The 25,000-nt window shown below is 38.3% G+C and overlaps 1 protein-coding gene across 1 annotated transcript; it reads left to right on the forward strand.

The window, feature by feature from the left end:
- The first annotated feature begins 15,800 nt into the window (after nt 1-15,800).
- On the forward strand, nt 15,801-24,693 carry LOC105055231 (protein GET1). Its single transcript, XM_010936999.4, has 7 exons — nt 15,801-16,044; nt 19,634-19,713; nt 19,935-20,005; nt 22,151-22,221; nt 22,305-22,386; nt 24,236-24,285; nt 24,400-24,693. Exons 1-7 carry the CDS (start codon nt 15,937-15,939, stop codon nt 24,490-24,492), a joined length of 555 nt encoding a protein of 184 aa, XP_010935301.1. The 5' UTR covers nt 15,801-15,936; the 3' UTR covers nt 24,493-24,693.
- Nucleotides 24,694-25,000: the final 307 nt, after the last annotated feature.

The following is a 25,000-nucleotide window of genomic DNA, read 5'->3' on the forward strand; positions in this document are numbered from 1 at the left end:
CTTCGGAATGCAGACTGACCCAATTTCACCTACGCAGACAGACCCTTTTATCCTTAATGTTTCTGGAAAATTTTGTCCAATTTGGGCTAGTTATTGAATCATTGATGTTGGATATGAATGGAAGATTCACGAAAAGAGGTGAACAATGGAACAAATGGATGAAAAGATTATACACCGATAAACTTAGAGCTTAGCAATGGATCATGATTCAAACAGTAGATGGATGCTATAGTTGTTAGCTCTTTTTCTTTTTTTCGACATTCAGATACCATTTTGATTATTATTTGATGATTTGTATAAGCCTATAAAATATATTTACTGCTAAAAGATGAGCTGAATTGATTATAAAAGGCATACATTTCATGTGGTAATGTGAAAATTAATATAGAAGAACACGAGTCCACCATCTGAGAGACTTTGAGAGGTTCTGGTGGATCAAAGGATGCCACCTACTTGTGTTGGTTATGGTGGATCGAAGAATGCCACCTATTTGAGTTGCCAAAGTCGTCAAAGGTTTAGATTTAAATACCTCTATTATTTTATCCTCTATTTATTATAAAGAATGGATTAGAGGAAGAATGAATGAACGAAAAAGAAGATTAGATAGATCTTCAATTTATCCTCGATGGATCTCTCAATTATCCTCCTGATAAAATATAGAAAGATGGAGGGAAATGATTCCCTCATTTATTCGACAAAGATAGAAGAAAAGGAAGGATAGATGATATTTGATAATATCTATTTTTTGAAAAAAAATATTATTGTTAACAATTTATTACATATATCTGTATTATAAAAATAGAGTGATATATCAACTTAATATTTTTATAATTAAAACTTATATTAAAATATATAAATATTTAATTTTAATTTAATCTAATAAATAATATATATTGGTAAAACTATTAATATATTAATTATATAGATAACTAATCAATTTATTATTCAATTTAAATTGTTAATTAATTTGATACACATAGTTAACTATAAATAATGAATGTAGATAAAAAAAAAGATAATTTTAATTATTTATATATAATTATAAAAATTATGTGATAAAATTAAAATAATTAGTAATAAAATTTAATACTGTAGAGTGAATAGTATAAATTATATATATATATATAATGAATAAAAAATATGACTAAATGTTGGAGTCATATAGAAAGTTGATAAGAGGTGGTTCCAACTAAAAAGTTAATAAAAGATAATTTTATCAATATAGAAAAATCCATCTCTCTCATACTCATTCATCATTCCTTATATTCTTGTGATTTGGGAAGATGTAAATTGATAGCCCAAGTGAATTGCTATCTTCAATTTTCATCCATCTTTTCTATAATTTTTTGAATCAAACAATAAATGAGGATTATCTATTTTTTCAATCTTATCCATCTTTCCTTTTATAGTCTTAGCTAAACACGAGGTTAATTTATTATATAAGCATTCTTCAAGTTAAAAAAAGGCAAGAAAAGAATAGACCATACAACTTGCTTTACCCGCCCTTGAGCTTGATATGGACGTGAACTAATTTAGATCAAAGGCATTAATGAAACACCCTCAAATCTGATGACGAACCATGTAGACATGTAATATACTATCATGATAAGTGAACCTCGTGATCCACACATATACACCGTAAAAAATATCAAGTTTAATCTTATGCATAAAACACTATATACTTCTAATTTTACAATTTCTTGATGAGAGTTAGATATGGCAATATCAAAGTATGTGCATCACTATCTTTGCTATATGATCATTATGTATTGTATTGATATGTGATAGGGTTAATCGGTCATCGAAAATGTTATGAATTTAATTTTTTTGTAGTTTTGCCTAATCAGCCATTTGTAATCATCTATTAAACTCGTGCTCTCCTGATTAAGTTGAGGCTAATATTTTATGTCATACCATCTATCTAGTTGCCACTTTGTTTAGTGCTACGACCACCTAAATTCTTTCGTGCACACATATGCCTTGAATTGTCATACTAACAGTATGTATGCAAAATGCTGCTGATTGCACCAGCTTATGAAGTAGGCTTCCAATGTTGCATATAATTTGTTGGCGTAGGTTCTCATCATTTAGCCGACTATCCTGGCTTCTCATTTTTGGACTGACTAAGAAAGCTGTGCCGACTAACCGGTAATCAACCTAGCTCAGATATACAAAGTTTTCCTCCGGCTGGGCAGACATCGGCACCATCGCTGACATTCAGCCAGCTGAAGGTTGGTCACCTCTGATCGGCACTATTCCGACTAAAATAAATATGCCTCCCACAGCTGCTCGGCCTATAACCGACTTAATAGTCGGTTAATAATTGACTACGCCAATTGAAGATAAGGCATCCCGACAATTCTATGTTGTCGACTCGGACAAAATAGACCTCTGTCAATTAACTGAGTACCGAATGTGACCATCATACGACTCTGACAAACCACATCAAAATCATGTCATTCAGACACCATGCTCTAATTGGCTAGCTGCGCACCGTAGTGGGATACTTCGATCTCATAAAATGCACCCCAGGATCATTAATTATGCCCCACGTCCGGTGGCATCTACCATTGTGAGCACATCGAATAGAAGGCATGATCGCCACCGGCATTTAAAGATGCTCATGCGGCACCATGCGATACCGTATGATAGGACATGATCGACATGATCACCTGTCCTCTTATCATTCATTTTGCTCCCTCTATAAATAGAGATAAACAGAGAACCCTTCAGGTATGCATAAACATACAATCTCAAAACTCAGAGACTCTATCACTATTTATTCTTAAAGTCATTCACTAACTTGAGCGTCGGAAGGTCTTCGTCGGAGTCATCTTCGATGGAACTTGTTTTGCAGGTCTTACTTCCTCGACATCAAGCGAAACTAGCACCACTTCACTCAAATATCTGTCATTATCATTCGTCTTGACCTTGACTATGTACACCTTCTCCGACGATAATATCTCATTCATCGGCAATCCCGCCGTCAGTTTCAAGGTGCAATTCCTAGTCGGCTTCTGACCGACTACTGACTACCCACCGAAAAAAAGCTACAATAGTTTGGCATGCCAGGTAGGGGGGAGCAGGCAATCGAATAGAGAAAAGTCTCTTCTCTCAAGGACCTCCATGGCCAAGACAAGGGTGCAGAATATCTCAGCTGGTTTAGTTCGATGCTCATCACGGCGTGACGCATCTCCGACAATCCATGGGGAGCCAAGTGCTTCACGACCGTCGATGACGGTAGATCCTAGGTTTACTGCCCTCATGCAGCAGGTAAAAAGTCTGATGGAGGTTGTTCAAGACCTCCAACAACAACAGCTAGGAGAGGTCGCAGCATGTGATACACCTTCCAGACATAGCCACCGGTCGCGATCTCTAACCTGCCATTCTACTCAACATTCCCATCGACCGAGTTCTCAACCTGTTCGATGGCCGCCACATTCGAAGTCTCGACGTGCTTCGCATGCCAACTTCGATTATCGCCGGTCCCCACGTTCTCCTCCACGAACTCACTATAAGGGAAAGAGGCCACGGTCCCCTTTAAGATCTTCTTCTGAGGAAGGCTCTACTTCAGGCTACTTGCGACATCCTGATATGTCGCAATAATTGCTGGATGAGTATGATCGAAAACTGAAGGAGATAGATTGCCATTTAGAACGGCTGCAAACCAACCACTGTGACCCGATTGATGAATTCGACATCAGCACGAATCCATCTTTCTCAAGATGGATCCTTGATAAGTTAGTTCCTAATTAGTTCAAAATGTCATAAATTGAACCATATGACGGCTCCATAAATCCATTTGATCATTTTGAGAGCTATAAAGTCCTCATACTTCTACAAAGGGCATCTGACGCCCTCCTCTGCATAGCTTTTCTGGTCACGCTCCGAAAAATCACACGGGCATGGTACTTGGGGCTGCAGCCGAGAAGCATCAATTCTTTCAAACAATTCGAACAGCTATTCGTAGCACACTTTGATACAAACTGAAGGGTATCCAGAACTACTGACAGCTTTTTCTTTATCCGCCAGTAGGATGGAGAATCTTTGCGAGAGTTCATGGCGCATTTCAACACCGCCACCCTGGAGGTCAAAGACATCGATCAAGCGATAGCCATTGCAGCAATGAAGCAGGGCTCCGAAACTCTAAGTTCATCTACTATTTGGACAAGATACTTCTTCGGTCCTATGCCGAACTCCTCAAGCGTGCACAGAAGTATATCCATGCTGAGAAAGCTACGACTGACTGATGCCAGTTCAAGGAAAAGGGCCAGAAGAAGAAGGCCAAGAAAGGAGGAGGCTCCGGGGAGCCCAATCAGATCCATGTCGAGAATGAGGCTCCACCTCTCCGACTAAGCCAGAAGCCTAAAAACTTCGTGGGCAAGTATGACTCTTACACCCCTCTGACTGCTTCTCGATCACAGATCCTAATGGAGATAGAAAGAGAAAGCTTCCTTCATCAACCCCCACTGATGAGGGTAAAATCTCATGATTGGAAGCACTATTGCTGCTTCCACTATAATTGTGGACATGACACAAAGGAGTACCACCTGCTGAAGGATGAGATTGAGAACCTGATAAGGTGGGGATATCTTAGAAAGTATGCACGGGAGCACCCTGCACAGCTGCCTTCTGATCTATCTCGTCCGAAATTTGAAGAGCAGACTCACGTCCAACCAACAGCAGGGGTGATCAACATGATCTCCGAGAGACCATGACTCCGAGCAGCAGACGACTGTGGAAACACTTTCAAGTGCCAGCATGCCGACAATGACATCATTTTTACTGAAACACATCTGTGAGGAGTCTAAACTCCTCACAATGATACTGTAGTCGTGTCAATGATAATTACCAATTATGATGTAAAGAGATGTCTTGTCGATAATGGATGTTCCACTAACATAATTTTTTATGATTGTTTCTCCCGCATGTGACGGCTTTCTGCTAAACTTCTCAAATTCATTAATGATCCTCTAGTCGAGTTTACAGGTGACTCGATCAAAATGGAGGGCGAGATCGAACTCTCCATCACGATCGAACAACCACCTCAGCAATGGATCGTTCACCTCAATTTTTTTATAATCCGAATCCCATCCGCCTACAATATCATCCTGGGCTGGTTCGGATTGAGTATGTTCTGAGCAGTTGTCTCAACTTATCACCTGCTCGTATGCTTTCTGACAAGAAACGGATCCGACGAGATGTGAGGAGACCAACAGTTGGTCCAACAGTGCTACTTAACCATGATCAATGGAAAATGATCAACTAAAACTCTTCTCATCGATGACGGGCTGGATTAAAGAGAAATTGAAAGCGAGGAGAACTTGCAAAATAGCTCATTTCAGTTTCCTTATTCGATGGAGATCCGAATAAAACCGTTCAAATCAAATCTTCACTTAGCAAGGAATTGCAAGAGGAGCTGATTAGTTTTCTAAAAAGAAATGCCAACATCTTTGCCTGATCTGCTTCTGACATGTCGGGCATCCCTCCAGAAGTTATTATCCACCAACTAAATGTTGACCCCAACCATAAGTCAGTGAGATAAAAGAAGAGAAGCTTTGCCTCAAAGCGATAGAAGGTCATTAATGAAGAGGTTGACAAGCTATTGACACGATTTCATCCACGAAGCAACCTACCTAAATTGGTTCGTGAATGTAGTTATGATCAAGAAAGTAAATCGTAAATGGTGCATCTACATCGACTATACCAACTTGAATAAAGTCTATCCCAAAGACAACTTTTCTCTCTCCCGAATAGATCAACTAGTTGATGCGACAGCCGGACATCAGCTACTTAGCTTCACGGATGTCTTCTTTGGCTTCAATCAGATCCAAATGATATCCAAAGATGAGAAGAATACAATATTTATCACCGAAAAAGATTTATACTGCTACAAAATCATGCCCTTTGACCTCAAGAACGCTAGAGCAACATATCAGAGACTAGTCAATAAAATCTTCAAAGGCCAAATTCGACACAATATAGAGGTTTACATCGACGATATGCTCGTGAAAAGTACTAAAGCTGCACTCCACATCAACGACCTAGTCGAGACTTTCGACGACCTGAGGAAGCTTCGGATGAAGCTAAACCCGATAAAGTGCATCTTTGGCATCACGTCGAAATTTTTTTTCGATTTTATGGTGACAAAGAGAGGCATCGAGGCCAACTCTGAGAAGATTAAGATGGTTCTCGACATGAAACCCTCAAATTTTTGAAAAGACATTCGAAGATTGGCAGGATGAATTACGTCCTTAAGTCGATTTATCTCCAAGTCTGCAAAATGGTACCTTCCTTTCTTTAAAACCCTCAGACAGATGAAATACTTCATCTGGATGGAGGAGTGTCAAAAGTTCTTCGACGAGTTGAAGCAATACCTCAGCTCTCTTTCACTTCTGACAAAGCCCGACATCGGTGATGAATTATTCATGTATGTGGCGATCACTTTTGAAGCCATCAGCTTGGTGCTAGTCTGAGAAGAAGATAAAATGCAAAGATCCATCTACTATACTAGTCGAGTACTGTGCGATGCTGAAATAGGGTATTTTAGGATTGAGAAGGTCGTCTTTGAAATCATGACCACTATTCGATGGTTACGGCCCTACTTCCAGGCCTATTCAATAAAAGTTCTCACCGACCTCCCTAACAAATAATGATCAAGTCGAAGGTAACTACTCGGAGAGCACTCAAGAGCCTGCCTAGATTTTGCACATTAATGGAGCTTCAAACGCTCAAATTTGTGGCACGGGCCTAATTTTGATCAATATTGATGGGATGGTGATCGAATATGCTCTTCAATTCGACTTTAATATTTCAAACAATCAAGCAAAATATGAGGTCCTGATAGTCGGACTCAAGATTACTGGGATCTCGGTGTCAAGTATCTACGGATATTCATCGATTCGCAACTCATCGTCGGATAGTTTCGAGAAGAATATGCGATCCGAGACCCTGTTCTCTCTAGATATCTACTAGAGCTATCAATTTGGATTGGGCCCATCGGGTTGGCCCGCCCTACCATGTAAATGGGATAGGTTGAGTTTATATTTTAGCAACTCGTTTAAAAGCAAGTCAAATGACCCACCCCATTTGGGTCGGTGGATCAGGGCGGGTCGGGACGGGCTGATCCGTCTCTTTTTATTTATACATATATATATATATATTTCAAAAGAGAGTTCTAATGTTATTGAAGAGATAATTGATGAGGAAGAGAAAAAAGATGAAGAATTGAATGATGAGGACCACAATAATGATATGGAGGATAATTTTTTGGGACTTTGATTTATCTCTAAATTAGTTTGAAAATTAAATTTTTTTTAAGTTTAGATTGTATTGAGTATTTAGTTTAAATTTGATAATTTCATTTTATGACTCTAAAAATTGAGATGTGAGACTTTGATAGGTTGATTTGAGATCGAATTGAATATGAAATTCAATTTATATTACTGTTTATAGATTTTTTTTTTATTTTGAATTTTGATGGGTTGGCTCATTGAACTCGCGACCCATGACGGGTCGGATTGGGTTGGTCAGAATTTTTCCAATCCGTCAATTAAACGGGCCAACCTGCCCCGACCCATTTAGAGATGGGTCGGGGTGGATTGGGGCGGGTCAGGGCAGGCCGATCCATCTTGACAGCTCTAATATCTACAAAGGCTTAAGTCTCTACATGTATATTTTGATCACTTCGAAATTTTTTACATCCCTCGCTCTGAGAATGTCCGAGCTGACTTTCTGTCCTGTCTTGCCACCTCTGATTGCGGAGATCTCGAAAAAATCTTCATTAAGCATCTCGAGAGCTCGAGCATTAACTCAGAAGAGGAAATCCATCAAATTGAAGTCGGACAAAAGTCGAGTTGGATTGACCCGTTCATCGATTTCTTGATGGACAAAGCCTTGCCAACTGATTCTACCGAGGCACGCCGAGTAAAAAGGTTGGCAACTTAGTACGTAATCGTTGATAATCAACTTTACAGAAGGTCAGTGTCTCCACTCCTGCTTAAGTATCTCCGACCTTCCGAGACCGACCACACCCTCCGAGAGGTGCACGATGACATTTGCAGTAACCACTTGAGGGGCAAGTTATTGTCCGACAAAATCCTCCGACAAGGATATACTGACCAACCATGCAAAAAGATGCGTATGATTTAGTGCAGAAGTGCGATCAATATCAAAAGTTTGCCAACATTCAGAGGCTCCCATCCAGCCATCTTATAGCCATTTCGGCACCCTGGCCATTTAATCAATGGGGTGTGGATCTACTCGGTCCATTCCCGCCTACCAGTGGACTAAGAAAATTTTTCATAATGGCCATTGACTATTTCACTAAGTGGATTGAAGCCAAACCATTGGCATAAATAATGAAACAGAAGACTACTAGCTTCTTATGGAGATCCATCATCCATCGATTCGGTCTATCTCGGGCAATCATCATCGACAACGATCGATAATTGAACAATGTCAGATTCAAAAAATTCTGTGCGAAATATCATATTATTCACAAGCTCACTTCGATCGGACATTTTCAGTCCAATGGAGAAGCTGAGGTGACCAACAGGATAATTCTTCAAGGCCTAAAGATCAGAATCGATCGAGCTAAAGGAAGCTGGACCGACGAGCTTCATTGTGTCCTATGATCTTACCGAACAACTTCTCGAATCCCAACCAGAGAAACTCCGTTCAAGTTGGCATTTGGAACCGAAGCCATGATTCCTGTTGAAATCGGCCTATCTTCAACTTGAGTAGAATGTGACAACGAATCTACCAACTCAGACAAGAGATGAGCAATTTGGATTTACTCGAAGAGACTCGAAAAAAAACTCGACTAAAAATAATCTCCTACCAACAAAGGGTAGCTTGATATTACAACTCCCGAGTCAAACCAAAGATCTTTCGAATAGGAGACTTGGTCCTAAGGGGAGCAAAAATTTTCAAGCCCATTGATCAAAAAAAATTATCTCCGAATTGGGAAGGTCCCTACAGGGTCTCGACAGTCCTATGATCAGGGATATATAAAATTAAAAATTTAGATGGCACTGAGATCTCTCAAACTTGAAATGCCGAAAGCCTACAAATGTATTATCAATAAAAATATCTTCGTCAAGCAAAAAGGTCTTTCTTCTTGCAAATTATGTGCCTTATGACTCAAGTTCTCGACAGATTACAATACAACCACTTTCTCGTCAGCTTATACCCGATGAAGCAGTAATCGGCTCATACCCTACTAATGAAGCCGAGAGTGGGTCCATTTTTAACAACGGGTGGATCCCTCAATCATAAGCGCGCTTGTCAAAATCTACAGTGCCAGATTGAACGTGAGATCTAAGCAAAATCATTACGTTAATCGGCTAAAACTTGATTATCGAAGTTGCACAGTCCGACAACTACCACCATACTCGCCATAGCCTAAGAGCTGCGAGCATAAGAGGTGCGGTTCATCATACGATCCGACGAAAATAAATTATGCTAAGTCGACTCAATACCGACTAGCCAAAGATCTACCGATCCTAAATAAAAATTGCCCACAAGTTTCTACTTAACGAGACAATCTATGATGAATGATTTATGATTACGACTTTGCTCTGGCCGAGTTCGCCTGTGAGAGTCGATTATGTGACTTAAAGAATTTTTTCAAGTTCGGTTAATCTGGTTACAGCCTACTTGGTTAACTACTTCCTACAAACTATCTTACTTCATTATCAACTTCGTTACTTAGTCAAATTTGTGGGAAGTCTGCCAAGAAAATAAAAAAGAGACACACTCACACAAAAGAGATTGGACAATTCATGAATAAAGTTCTTATTTCATTTCAAAAAAAATTATGATAAATATAAAAGAAAAAAAAGAGTATAAGAGATGTTTAGGAGCTCGATTGGTGACGGTCCACTTCGGCCTCTGCATCCTTGTCACCTGACTCATCTAATTTCTTGTCGAGCTGGATGGAACTCAAGTCCACGTTGGCCATGAAGCGGTGAACTTGCTTCTTGCACTCCAAGAAGCCGAGTTGAAATGCATCCACCTCGGCATTGGCAAACTTGTCTTCATACTCTTTTGACTCGTAGAACTCAGCTAGTGCCGGAGAAGTAACTTCCTAGGCCCGAGTTTCTGCAAACGTCAATTTTTTTAGAGTTCAACAGCAAGCTTCTCAGCTTCCTTGGCAGCCTTCTCCGCCTTCAGTACCCTCTCCTTCTCCTCGATGAGGGCACTCTCGACCGACTCCATCTCTTTTTGATAATCAACATTTAGCTTCTCGAACTCCTCCTTGTCGCTCTATTGCTGGATAGCCAAATTGGTCAACTCGGCCTCCAGCAGAGAGATCTTCTCTCTGCTCTTTCTTTCCCGCTCTTTGATAGCTTAGAGGAGCTCGTCGGAGACTTCAGCCCGCGCACATGCAGTCTGGGCCTGCTCCTCCAACTTGTGGTTGATCTGGGCAGACTTGATCAACCCTTCTGATAATATTGTAATATCGTGTATCATCTACAATATGAAAGAATAACTAAGTTATCTACTCGGCTAAGAAAGAAAGAGGCTGAATAAAGAAGATTTTAATACTTACCCCGATCAATGACATGTAGGTGCCCGATTGAATCTCCGAGACTTGGTGCATTTTTCTGACATCCTAATCTATGGGAAACATCACCATCTTCGCCAACTTTCCAACGAGTTGGCAGTTTTGGAGCACCTGATCAGTGGCTTTAAAGCGCATCCCGATCGCAACTGTCGTCTCCCCGAAAAGCATGTCTAGATTGTAGTCCACGATGAAGCTGAGAAGCATCGGTGCTTTACCCCTATCGACATCCTTGTTGGTAGCTTCTCGACTGGCTGCCCGACTTCCTTCTGATCCGACTTGGACCGAAAAGGCTTGCACCACCTCCGTCGACCTTGTCGGTGCTTCAACGACTACCACATCATCGATCGACGTGGAGGCTATGACTATCACGACCTCGACGGAAAGAGGTGGAGATAAATGCGCCATCGAAGCTCGAGGTGGCGACGACGGTTGTGTGCATTTAAGCTCTCAAACTGAAGACTCCTCTCTCGATTTTTTTGATGGCCTGGATGGGCCCCCGGGCCCGGATGCTACCTTATTTTTCTTCTTTCGGATTGCCTCCTTCAGTGATCCCATCATGACCCACATATCTGTGTGAATGCAATCAAAAAAAAAATGATTAGCCAACGAATAAAGTAGAAAGCACAAAAAGAGTTAACAAAAAAGAAAACTACTGAGATGACTGGTCGGACTAATCTCGACATCGTAAAGGGACTGCTCTTTGAGTAGCTCCTGATGCACAGGGATCTGGACTTCAAAAAGCTTCTCATATGCCTCTCGATCCTCGTTCAAGACTACATCATTCCTATTTGGGAAAAGATTTGGAGTCATCCAGGTCCAATCGAAGCCCCATGGGTAGTCTGTGGTAATATAGAAGAACTTGCTCTTCCACCCATGAATGGAAGAAGGAAGCTTCTTGAAAAGTTGTTGTCGGAGATGAGGACAGAAGAACCACCATCTCTGCTCTCGGAGATATTTCTTCAAGACAAAAATGGCCTGAAACAGAGAGACTCGGAGTGCAACCCGAACAAGATGATAGAGAACAACGAAACAAGAAAGAATATGAATGGAATTGAAAGCAACTTGAGCGGGAACGACCTAATACAAGTCGAAAATATTGACGAAGAAAGAATAAAGGGGGAATCGGAGTCTTGATCGAAGGAACTCCTCATAAATGACAATATAGCCATCAAAAAGACAAACGATCCAACCTTCTTCATCGGGCGCCATCAAATGATACTGACTAGGGATATTATAATGTCCCCCCAATCGATCAACTGTCGACTCAATCAGCTCAAACCTCTCTACGAGAAGCCCGAAGGTATTCTCGTAGTCGGCTGTTCATCCGACTCATTCGGATCTAATAGACCCTATCGAGAAGACACCCCATTGGGCTTATCCCAAGTAATCTCCTCGATCGCCCTCTAGGTTGTTGGAGCCCGAGAACTCCAGTCACCGACCAGAGTCTCGTCTTCGAACTCTTTACTAGAAGAAATCATAGAAAAGATAGAGAAAGGAAAAGATAAAAAAGAAGAAAGATGGAGGAAGAAACCTCTAAGAAAATGAAGAAGACCGGTAATGGAAGCTGACGGCGGTAGAAGATCGATGCCGGAGGAGAAGACTCATTGGCAGCTAGACTCTCGGCAGAGAAAAGAGATGGCGTGGACTCGAGGCAGAGTGAAAATAGTGAAGTCGGAAATGGAGGAAGATCAACCCCTATATATTGGTTTCTTCAATGGTCAGGATCGACGTCGAGTACCATGCCTAACCCGAAGATCATGACACGTGACGACGATCTCGATCGATCCTCCCAGCATCCGTTCAGCGCACCACCGTTCAGATCTTGTCGAGTAGGCTCAATCCGCATGATCACAGACTGGATCAATGGGTAGCTGACATGTGGATGACTCGGGTATGCATGCTCATTATTATCCTGCTAGCCGATCTTCCATCATTTATACGGAAGATCATCTCGAGCTCTGCGGCATTTATTGCCACACAACCTGCGAAAGGATGGCACCGCCACATGAAAAGACAAGACGATGGTCCACCCCATGAAGCGTCAATTGAGTGGCAGTCAGCTAAAGCAACTCATGATGGCCCGAAGACGAACTCCTCTTGTTCGAGTAGTTGCTAAGTCGGACTCGGAAGTTAAGGGGCAAGTGTTGGGGTAGGTCCCGTCATTTAGCCGACTATCCTGGCTTTTCATCTCTGGACTAACTAAGGAAGCTGTGTTGACTAACCGACAATCAACCTGGCTCAGATATACAAAGTTTTCCCCTAGTTGGGCGGACGTCAGGTACCGTCACTGACATCCAACCGGCTGGAGGTTGGTCGCCCCTGGTCGGCACCATCCCGACTAAAATAAATATGCCTCCCATGGTTGCTCAGTCTATAATCGACTTAATAGTCGGTTAACAGCCGACTACACCAATCAAAGATAAGGCATCTTGATAATTTCATCCCGCTAACTCAGACAAAATGGACCTCTGTCAACTTACTGAGCACCGAACATAGCCATCATACGACTCTGATAGGCTATATCAAGGTCATGTCATTCAGGTACTATAATCTGATTGGTAAGTTGTGCATCATGATGGGATACTACGATCTCATTAAATGCGCCCAAGGATCGTTAATTATGCCCCACGTCCGATGGCATTTGCCATCGTGAGGGCACCAAATAGAAGGCACACTCGTCGTCAATATTTAAAGACGCCCACACGACACCATGCGATACCGTATGATAAGACATGATCGACATGATCACCTATCCTCTCATCATTCATTTTGCTCTTTCTATAAATAGAGGTAAGCGGGGACCCCTCCAGATATGCATAAATATATAATTTTGAAATTCAAAGACTCTGTCACTCTTTCCTTCTAAAGTCATTCACTAACTTGAGCGTCGGAGGATCTTCATCGGAGCCGTCTCCGGTGGGACTTATTTTGCAAGTCTTCCTTCCTCGACATCAAGCAGAACCAGCACCACTTTACTCAAATATCCGTCATTGCCCTTCGTCTTGACCTTAACTATGTACACCTTTTTCGACGATAATATCTCATTCATCGACAATCCCGCAGTCAGTTTTAAGGCACAATTCTTAGTCGGCTTCTGATCGACTACCGACTACCCATTGGGAAAAGGCTGCAACGGTTAAATACACTCTGTTGGTAAATTGATGGCCCTTAGGATGGATTAAAAGCATACTTGTATATTAGCAATCAAACAAGTTTGAATGGAATTATATTTCTTCGACATTGATTCCAGAAAAAAAAATGTAGCTCTCTTGTTCTTGCCAAAACGAGCATTGAAATGGAGTCAAAACTGAAATTCTCATTATATTCCAATACTTGCTCTAACAAGTAAAATGTGGTGTGATCTCAAAATGTTTTCATCATGTAGCAGTATAAGGCAATCTTCAACAAGTAGTGCATGAATAGCTAGCAAATTACTCAACACATGAGAATCACTCCTTTAAACTAATGTGTTTCAATGCTAAAAAAAGATCCACCCATGGAAGTCATGTAAAACGGTGGATCCTTTAATGTGCTAAAACCATCAAACTTACAATAACACAAAGATGAATAGTATCATGCCTATGTGCAACTAAGCTTGCATCAATGCATACAAGAAATTTAAAAAATCATCTTCTATCAATCCATGTTTGTATTCTCAAATCACAAAGGCTCATTGGTTATAACAAAAATTCACATTTGGCTAGGGCAGCAAGACCTAGAATTGTAAATGATCATAGTTATTCATGGGTATTAAAGATGCAATTTAATAACAACCTAAATCAAGCTCACATGATTAGGAACAAAAATGATATGAGGTGGTCTTTAGAAAGTGAAATATGGTATGAGATTTTGATTTTGTTACGTCTTCTCTAATGCATATCTTAAAGAGAGAACATGAAAGTCAAGGACTCCCTTTATTAATAGAACCATTATTTTGTGGTTCAAAAAAAAAAAAAACATGACATCCTTTTTTTTTTCTTTTTATTTTTATAATATATTTCTTATCAATACATATTATATGCTCAGAGTAATATATACCGAGCGAATTAATCATCTAATAAGTTAATACATACTTATAGATAAATTGATCATATTTTATAAAATACAGTAATCACAAATACATAGTACATGGACATATGATGTACATCGAATAAATTAATCATCAAATAAGTCAATATATATTTCTAAATAAATTGATATATAATTTTTAAAATATGAAATTCATTAATACATAATATCTGGCTAGGTGATAAACACTTAGCATTAGTCATTTAACAATAATTTTCAAAATATCATATTTACTAATATACACACTACATGACTTGGCGATATACAATTGTCAACTTTTTGATACATATTGCGAGTTTGTTTAATACATATCTAATAGTGATCCCATACATATTTTTACATGAAAAATATATTCTGAAAATTATGTATCAATTTATACTATATATTAAGCTATTGCTGGATGTATATAAAAGAAGCTTATGGTATGTATAAGAAAATTAATGAATATGTATCATCAGGTCACGTGGTGTATATTGATAAACATTATATTTTGAAAATTATATATGAATTTGCTTGGAGATATGTATTAGATCGCTAGATGATTAATTTTCTAAATGTATATTATTTGGTTGTATACCATGTACTGATATACTATATGTTATAAAAATCATATATTGATTTACATAGAATATATATTGACTTATTAGATAATTAATTTACTTAAGTTGTTTCATCTAACTATATAGTATATATTGGTAAAAGGTATACTCTAAAAGTGAAAAAAAAAAAAAGATACCATAATTTCATTTTCAATCATGGAACTAATGATTCCATTAACTCTTTAATTTTTAGATTTCTTCTTTAGGATTGGTATTAAGAAATACGTAATAAAACATAAAGCCCAGCCCATGTTTCTTTCTCTGGAGTCCACCCCATATGATTTTTGTTTCATGATGAAGAAAGAAGCCAAGCTCAATCTTCATTCATAGCTTGAGTCATAAATGAGCTTCCATTCACTAACCTTGCAAATATAATTGCCGACACTCAACACGATAACAAGTTTGTTTACCAAGAAACGAGCAAAATCTGAACATTTTGAGTCAAGAAGCCAAAGGCACGTACATTTGAGTTCGGGAAAAGGTCGGTTTCACAAAGAACCAGAAAACCGCTGCCCAGGACCCGGTCCGAACCAACCGATTTGTTAGAAACCGTTTGACCCGGACGGCCGATTCTGGACCGTCGCCTGCATCGGGCCTTTTCTACTTTCCTCCCCCTCGCCGTCAATCCACTCAACGAGCCGCCGCGAGGATATGAGCCCGGAGGTTTCGCTCCCGTCGACCCGATAGCAAACCCTTTCTATGGCGGCAACAACGATGGGCGGCGGTGGTCCTCTCTCCCCTCTATCCATCCTCCTCCTTGTTGTTCTTCTGCATCTCCTCGATGGATTCGTCGAATTCCTCCGAAAGGTAATCGGATCCCCAACCTTTCCACGAGTTCCTCTCGGATTTTCCTTCTCTTCGCGTAGGATTATGGGAAATCTGTCAATGAACTGCGTTTCCCGCACCTTTTTCTGGTTAAATTTGCTCCCTTGGAGCTTAATTTGATGTCTTCAGTGGAGTCTCATCGTGCCTTTTTTCTAATGCTAATTTTCGATCTTGTTGTTTCTATTAAAGGTATCCTAATACCTTGTAAGTTGATCTAAACCATGATGTACATGCTCCAGTTTTTATAGCGTGACGAGAGTTTTAATCTTGACGTGTATTCTTTTGGTTTCTAAATCTGGTTGCGGTCTTGCAGATGTATAAAGTCACTGTAGATATGGTTTTAGGCATGTTAGAGATGTAGATAACAATAAAAACTGGGAATGCCGAGCTTAATGGTATTTATATTGGACTACAGGTTCGTGGCATCTTTGCATCCTAGTGGAAAGGCTGGAATCACCAACTGAGGAATTCGTTTATTGTTTCTGTTACTTTGATAAATTGAAATAACAATCAATTTTTACCAGGAAAATTATGTCCAAGTTACTTTATTGTCAAAGATCCAATTAGTGGATGGTCTATATGGAATTGCATATTAATGCGTGGACATGGTGCTATTAGTTTTATCCTATAAAAGAAATCTCCCTGAGATATTTGAGGCCCTCGGCATACAGCATATTACAGGGGATTGGGGGAGTATCATCAAAATATCTAGATCTTCATTATTGACATGCAAGTAAGGCATTAATGGTTATCTGAACCAATTTATTAAGAATGTGCGTGGATACATGGAAAGGGTATGTGCTAAAATCTTTAATCTCTTCTTCTCCTTCTTTTTAGAGGGAAAATAGTTCTGGTAAAGGATTGTGCTAGTGAAAAAAAAGAAAAAAGATATTTCTGAGTTGTTTTTCTTCCTGGAAACATCATATTTTACAATCTCAGACTGATACAAGTGATACTCTTTAATTCATTCACTGTGAGTAAGGGGCATATGATTTTATCCATAGCATAATTAACTAGCAACATCCCAGTCGTTTGATCAAGCTGGGTAAGTTTTTGACCTCCACTTATGCAAGGACGAAGTTCTTGGAGTCCTTCCACTACAAACTTCCATCTAAGTTTCTTTAAATCTCCATCACTCATTGTTAGTAGTGTGAAAAAAGTGAGTGTCGCAAGTTTTTAAATATTCAATGATGATCTTCTTATCCTTCTGGGTCTTTTTCTTAGGTTTACAAATTATAATCATAAATTCAATTGGTTCACTAATAGAGAAACACAAACAAGAAGCTTAATTCCATATATGTTATCAAATCTCAGATAATGTTCCTACAGGCCAAACATTATAATATTGCAGACATTTTTCAAATAAATGTGTAGTACTTGAATCCATCTTGTTATTGATTTTTCTATCTTCTCTCAATCAGTGCTATGTGAGTTTGAGGCCCTCATTTGTTGTGCTCATTTGCATCCTATGTTGCTTTTGTTTGATTGTTTGAAACATCTCATATGATTTTCCTGAGCTTGTTCTATATTAGTTATCTTCTAGGTTTGTTCTAGTGCACTCGTTTCAATGCAAACACCCCCCACCCTCCAAAAAAAAAAAGAAAAAGAAAAAAAAGAAGTCAATGTCCATGGAGCTCAAAACTCTTATCTTCTCCATTGGCACATGGTCACCCTTTACAACAACCTACATTAACATCTACTTGGCAAAGCTAGTCTGTTGTAAAAGTTCTCCTTGCAAAGCTTAGTAACAGACAAGATAATACAGCTTCATCTGCACTTCATCTACATTGCTTTAAATTTATATGACGTTTTTCCTTTTGCTCTGACTTCTTTATTATTGACTGGAGGCTGTGAAAATCTTGTCCTTCATATGATCCACTTTCAGTTGAAAACACGCACCGGGCTTTTTATATATATGTTAAATTCAATGTCGATTGTGACATCCAGGTGATGTATGAATGTTTGATATCCCAGGTTGGTTCATTAATCCAGTCTACTGACTTGCCTTTAGCTTCATCCAGCACAACATATTTATTCTTAATCAGATGAACAAGGAGTATTGTGAAATATATTTTAAAAGTTAAGCTCTCCCTTTTCCGATAGTATTTACCCTATAAATATGCAAAGTTATATGCCCATTATAAATATTCTAAATATGCATGGTTATATGCTGTCCTTTCCATTGCCCACCAGATGAGTTCCCTGTCTTGTGATGTCCTTTTCAGAAAACCAAGTTATTGCGTAGATGCCTTGGTGTCCCCAAGCATTACTGCTCTGACATCCTTTAGCAAAAAATTGACATTTAATTTTTGCAGCTCATTTGTTGAAACTCAATGCAGACAATACCACCCCCTAGGGGTGGTGGTGGGGGGGGGGGGGGTGGTTGACCTTGGTGTATTAATGGTAACCACTTAATTCAAATCATGCCTTACTAGCTTCAACCTGTTGCAATTGACTGTGGAAGAAGTTCTTGTGTAAGAGTCCTGCATGGTAATATCAATGCCCAATAGGGAGTGCATGTTAAATTGCACCATCTGAAAGAGAGTGCGGAGGCAGAAAAAATGAGTTGCCTTTACAGCTTAAAATTTTGTGAAGCTCACATTCAAACAAATGTCAATACATAGACATGCTTTATCTAACATGGAAAATGTATTCAATATCTTAGTCTTACCAATTTCCTCACCTAAAAGAGTTAGAGTTTAAATAAGTTAATGATGTCTCTGCACATTTTTCCTTATTCTCCAACTCAAAAAATGCTTGACAATCGCTCATTTTTTCTCAAAATTAAAGTATGTGATGTTTTACCAATAGTGACAAAGTAATTGACCAAATTGCTATGCATTATTCCAATTTACAACTATCCTCACATTGGCACTGCCTTCTGAAGCCTTTCAAATTTTTAAAAGTATGTTGATGTTAGTGGACCCTATGCTGCTACTTTGGGAAATGGGTGTGGGAAATGCTAAGGCCAACAGGATGCAGGACTCAAGCATCAGAAATTTACAGGTCAGGGAAATTCTGAAGTCCAGTGCAACATATGAGGGTAGTGTGTGGGAATTTGCAATGTTGTGTAGAAGTATCCCCTTGCTTTACTTATTGAATTAGTGGGGTGTTCCTTTAGCATTTTTGGGAAAGCCCAAGTTAGTCTAGTCTCCTTGTTGGGTTTAGAGGGAAACATACTGCTGACAAGAAACACATCAATGGGCAACTGTGCACTGATTGCAGCTTAAAATGTGTAGTTATATTATACTGCTTTCAGCATATTTATTGACATTAGCTGGTCCTTTTTCACAAACACATGCATGAAGTTAAGTTTGTGTCTTTTGCCTGAAAAGCGTATTGCTTGCTGTTTGATGATCTCTCTTCATCATTTGCTCTGCCGGTTTATTGTAATCTGATAAAAGTCTGTCAGTTGATTTCCTAATACATCAATTTCCATTTGAACTTATTTCATTTTCATTGCTTATCATGTGGGGATTTATTTAAATCTTGACGCGGTTCAGTTGGTCCTTTTCTGAGTAAGCTTTTGTTGAATATTTTCCTATTAAAAGTCTAGTCATATTCTTTCCAGAGAGGATTGAGAAGCAGTGAAGAAGTTCAACTGCGACAAGAAATCAAGGAACTTTTAAAAGAGGCCGGCAAATTATCAACGTAGTGTTTCAATCTCTCTATAAAATGTTGTTGTTTGACATTTTATGAGGTTAATCGGCATAAAGTTTGATCAAGATCGTTTTTTACTCTTTATGCATTTTAGACGTCAAATAAGACAATGAGCATCTATTTTCATGCATTTTTCATCAGGTTTCATTAAGCATGCATCCCATATATGTTGTGAGGAGATACATTCCACTGGTTCTGTTTGTGGCTTGCAGGCCCTCCACATTTGCTCAAGCTGCAAAACTTAGACGAATGGCTGCGACTAAAGAAAAGGAACTATCTAAAAGTATGTCATTCGGAACTTTTTTCTGTGTCTGTCTTTTTTCAAAATGGCTTGACTTGGAGCTTAGACAAAGGAAAAGGTGTTGTGGATAGAATACAAAGTCATAATTGACTAATTATTTAATTTACTGAAATATTTTGTCAAAGTTGTACACTGTATGGTTTGATCCTTGACTTTTTTACTTGGAGGGGGCTTGCTTCTCATTCAATGAAAAGTTACTTACCTATCATATTAGCTCAACTTTCATAAGGGCCTACAATCGCTGCATGCATCATTCATTGTTAGTTAAGTGTTTGCATGATGGGAAATTCTTGTCGTGTCCAGTTTTTGGAATGTTTCAACCTTTTTGAGTAAGCTATCGATATGACAATTATGCAATTATTCTCGGAATCTTATGACCATGTAAATGTGATAAGTGTACCTTGGGAAATAGATTTTATGATTATGATTGTTATATTCTTTAATGCAAACAGAAGTGGCTTTGTGAACAATCAAGAACCATAATTTACAGAATATATGACAGTAACATATCAAGAATTGTTTACTTCTGTGTACGTCCATGATAAAATAAATATTATTAAAATGCTTTTTGTAGTTGAAATTGGTGGTATATGCACCATGTGGCTTTAGTTAGCTGATTGTTTGTTTATGTTTCTAAAATAACGAATAAGTTACCAGACAATGTAAACAATCAACATGTAGTTAGTTTTAATAACTAATAGGACAATGAAATAAAGCTGCATCTAATTTTTCTTACATTCCATTTTTTACATGTCTACCCTTATGACAACTAATTTTATATAGTTTTTCTGATTTTTGAACGTGGTGGTCTGGCAATTCCTTTGACTTGTCTCTTTAAGAACATGTTACAGAAACATATTTGATTTGGTTTTCAAAAAATCAGGAAGTGGAAACATATGGAAGAAGTGATAGAGTGGGGAATGGCATGGAAAACAATTTTCTATCTCCATTGATTCTGACTATATATTGCTCTGATTTTTTGTATTGCACATAACTTTTATAATTATTTAAGGATCCTTGGGGTCTATAGTGTTTTTCATCCAAAATTGTTTCTTCAGCATTCTACATGCTAAATATGCGAGAAAAGACCAACTAGTATTCATCTTTGTGTTCATTGAAACAGCTAGATGGATGTCAATATATTTGTTATTTGTGGAAGAGATTGAGGCTTCATGCAAGAGTGATCTCTTGAGAAGTTCCAGAGTGACAGGCCAAAAAAACTAACATACGTATTCGGAGATAAATCCTCAAACAATATGGAGGCATTAAGTGGATTAGATCAATTTGCTAATATAGTCCTTAAAGGAGGTTAAGTTCGTCAATGTTGTTGGTTGGAAGATATTGCCAATTTTGAAGGTACTTGAAATAAATCCCACAACATATTGGTTTGGTAAAGATTGATCCAGGGTCTCCCTTGGAAATCTGTGCCCTTTTTGTGTCACAGTTTTGACAGATTACAAGAGGATGGCTTGCTCAACTTCCCAGGTTTTGTAGTCCACAAACTAGTGAATTAAGTGGAGACCTGTGCATTAAAGGATGAGGTAACATTGGTATGCAGCCACCTTATGTATAATATGTTGCCATGCTGATTTCAAGTATATTATCTGTTGAATGACAAGGAAGCATAAACCTCAGAAACAAAGCTGCACATGTGCCAAAATTAATGATCTTGCACCCTCTTCTGATGGCTTGCTTTCAATCTTTGCCATAGTGCCAAGAAAATGGCATGTCTTCGTGCCATGGTCAGGGTCAGGGGAGACAAAACGGTTTGCAGTAGCTTGCTTCCTCTTTGTAGTTACATCTCAGTCTATCCTTTTGGAAACCCTCTCTTTTGCCTTTATAATTTCTCATTATGACAAGATATTATGTTTGCTGGCACTGAAAGGTGATAGCATCCCATCCCCTTTGATAAATTTTCAGTACTGACTCCCTCTGCCCCTCTAATTAATATGCTGAATCCTTCCATGCAAGTCAAAAAAGTCCAACATTTTTATATCTGAGAAGTTATCTTAACTGTTTATCTGATTGCTAATCTAGGTATTGCTTTATATCTCATTATGTTCTCTACCTCCATTTTTTTAATTCTATTTTTTTAAGTGAAGAATGACTACTCTGAATCAAGTGCAGAACATGAGGAATACAGCAAGGAGAAGAGGTGGTCATATGATATGTTTGCAAGAGCCCTGCTGATCCTTAAGGTACCTCTTGATGCATGCAATGGTTTCTGTGCTCTCATGGATGTTGAGGGTTAAAAGATTGTTTCACTGGTTGGCTCTGGTAGGTAATACTATATATTGGACTGACTTGGCATTTCTGGGGTGTTCCAGTCGCAGAAGTTCCACAACATCTTTTGCAGCCTTTTGGTAACAAATTTCGCAGCTCTTTCTCTTTAACGTTGGAAATTTGCATTACTGAATATTTTCTGTATTTTTCATAGCATGAAGAACAGCATTTTGTTTTTATCAATGATATCTTGTCATATGATAATGACTGGACATAGTTACAGAATGTTTTCTGTATTTTTTGTAGCCTAATGACCATCATTTTATTTTTATCAATGATATCCTGTCATGTGGTAATGATTTGTTTCATTTCATTAAATTTTATATTATTTAGTTGATTATTGTTAACAACAAAACATTATCCTTCTGCCTCTGAATATGTGATGTGGGGTTATCATTATGTCAGTGTCTTCTTCCTGTTCAAATATCTCCATTAACTTCTCTAGTACACACTCTATCCTATTTCTAAGAACCAGTTCCACCTATAAATACAAGGAGGTTTGCAGTTTGGTGATGTTAAAAAATGCTAGAAGTATTCAAAGATTTAACAGGCTGATGAACCATTTCATCATATAGATTTCAAGATGCAAAGCATAGCCAAGTCTAACCTTGAGCATGGTTAGTGCTCAAGGAAAATAGTAAACCGGCCATTGTGACATGAGTCTCATTGCCCTGTGCTTGATTAGGTAACTAGGTTCTAATTCTTGCCTGGTTTTGTTTTTTATTGAAAAAAATCTACAAAAGCTTAAAATTGTTTAGGTGTCATCCTCTTGGCTTTAACTCTGTTTGAAGTGCAAATAGCATTACTGAAATTGTGGAATTAACACCATTGTGCCCTTTAGAAATAGTTGCATTTTCTGTGGACCGAAGCATGTGAAATATGGTGCTCAATAGGTGATCTAACTCTTTTATGTCCCCTGTGTATCCCCATCATGAACAATTTGATCAAGGGAAAAATCTATAGAACATCTCATAGTAAATTTTATGGCATGTAAATTAATTATTCTTTACAGTCGCTGACCCTATGATCCAGCACTTTTCTTAGAGTAGACTTGGATAACATAACCAGTATGATGGGATAATGATTCTTGTCTTGTTGCTGCCATTCAAGTTATCATATGATAAAAAACTCTGATTTTTCACACTTATGGAAGTGTCAATTCTGTCTCCTTCAAAAATGAACTATCAGAAGAAGGTTATTAAAATCTCAGCAGTTTTCTACATTGCAATATTGAAAAAAATATATTGAGATATATTAAAGATATTAAATGACCCAACAAGTGATGTATGAGATATATTAATTATATGCCTGTGGGAGAGAGCAGGTTATATATATATATATATATATCTCTCTCACATTATATATATAATATAATATAATATAATGTGATGTGATGTAATATAATATAATATAACGTGTGTGTATGTGTGTTTGTTGTCATGGATGCATGCTTTAGCAGATTCTTCATGTATCTTTGTGTTTGTGCATGCACAAATTCTTCTACCAAATTCTCTGTAGCCTTCTTCATCAATCCACTCCGCAAGTTGTTTTCTTTGCATACATGTTGGAGACAAAAAGTCCTTACTGCCAAGCACTTGTCCTTCAACAAATGCCCCTCGTAAGATAGCTCTTGTTATGAGCGTCGGGCACTGTAACTGTTTATCATTCAGGAGCTCTTTTAGCATGCCTCAATAACTAGCTTATGTCTGCACATTTTACTTTGATTTCCTTTAATAAATAAATTAATCCAAGAATTGTTATCAAAGTCATTCTCCAATATGGTGACTCTTTTTTTTTTTCAATTTCTTATAAGCAGAGTAAATGCTATTTGGTGAAAAAGTTTTGGATGTTTCTGCTTAGATTTATGATAAACTACTTTACATTCTATTGGTCTGATGCAGAACTGATGTTTCCTGGGTTTCTTGGCAGGGAGTTTCTTGTCCTGGAGATCTGGAAATCCCGCCACCGGCCAAGTCATGGTAGAGATATACACATACTCCTTATGTATATTACGGTTTTCTTCAGAAGACTTATAAAACTGTCCTGTCTCATAATTTTGAACCATTTTTACTAATTCAAAGTTTAAAATGCAGGTTGGAATAATACCATGGCTGGTCTTAACTAATCGAGTTAGCAAGTTTTTGTGTCAAAAGCTGTCAAAATTCTTTTTCACGATCAAATCCTAGAACTTTATCTATCCACACTTTATATATGTAGTTCTTGAATATCCAGAGATGTACGTAATCTCTGCTTGCTGTATCTCTAGCATTCCTTTTTCTTTCTCCTTGAAATGGGCAGTTTTTTTTAGTCACCCCATGAGTTCTTGTATGAGAAACTTCAGAAAACATGGAGTGTGGCATGAACGAGAGTATTCTACTTTTTGATCTTGGACAGGAACATTGCATGTTGAGATTTTTTTTCTCTCTTTCAAGATGGATGGCTGGCACATGCCTTTGTTTAAAATATATTTGATCTGATTTCTCATATAATCAATCTTTGTTGGATGTGATCTGAATGGAGTGAGAAGTATACTTGACAGAATGCATTTTTGGTGTTTACAATGGGGACGACTTGATTATGTTATTGATGACCAAACTTTCTGAATAAATCCATTCAGTAACAAGATAATTGAGTTGACTATTATTAATTCATATGACTCAAATAATGACATGATCTACCTTACATTATCAATTT

Source organism: Elaeis guineensis, chromosome 12 (assembly GCF_000442705.2).
Source record: "Elaeis guineensis isolate ETL-2024a chromosome 12, EG11, whole genome shotgun sequence".
Lineage (NCBI taxonomy): Eukaryota > Viridiplantae > Streptophyta > Magnoliopsida > Arecales > Arecaceae > Elaeis > Elaeis guineensis.

Bases quoted from the DNA above. Each gene is read 5' to 3' on its own strand.
- LOC105055231 (XM_010936999.4), top strand. From the start codon at position 15,937: ATGGCGGCAACAACGATGGGCGGCGGTGGTCCTCTCTCCCCTCTATCC. The intron at 16,045-19,633 runs GTAATCGGATCC...TATTCTTTCCAG, and splicing joins TCGTCGAATTCCTCCGAAAG to AGAGGATTGAGAAGCAGTGA. The intron at 22,222-22,304 runs GTACCTCTTGAT...TGGCTCTGGTAG, and splicing joins GAGCCCTGCTGATCCTTAAG to GTAATACTATATATTGGACT.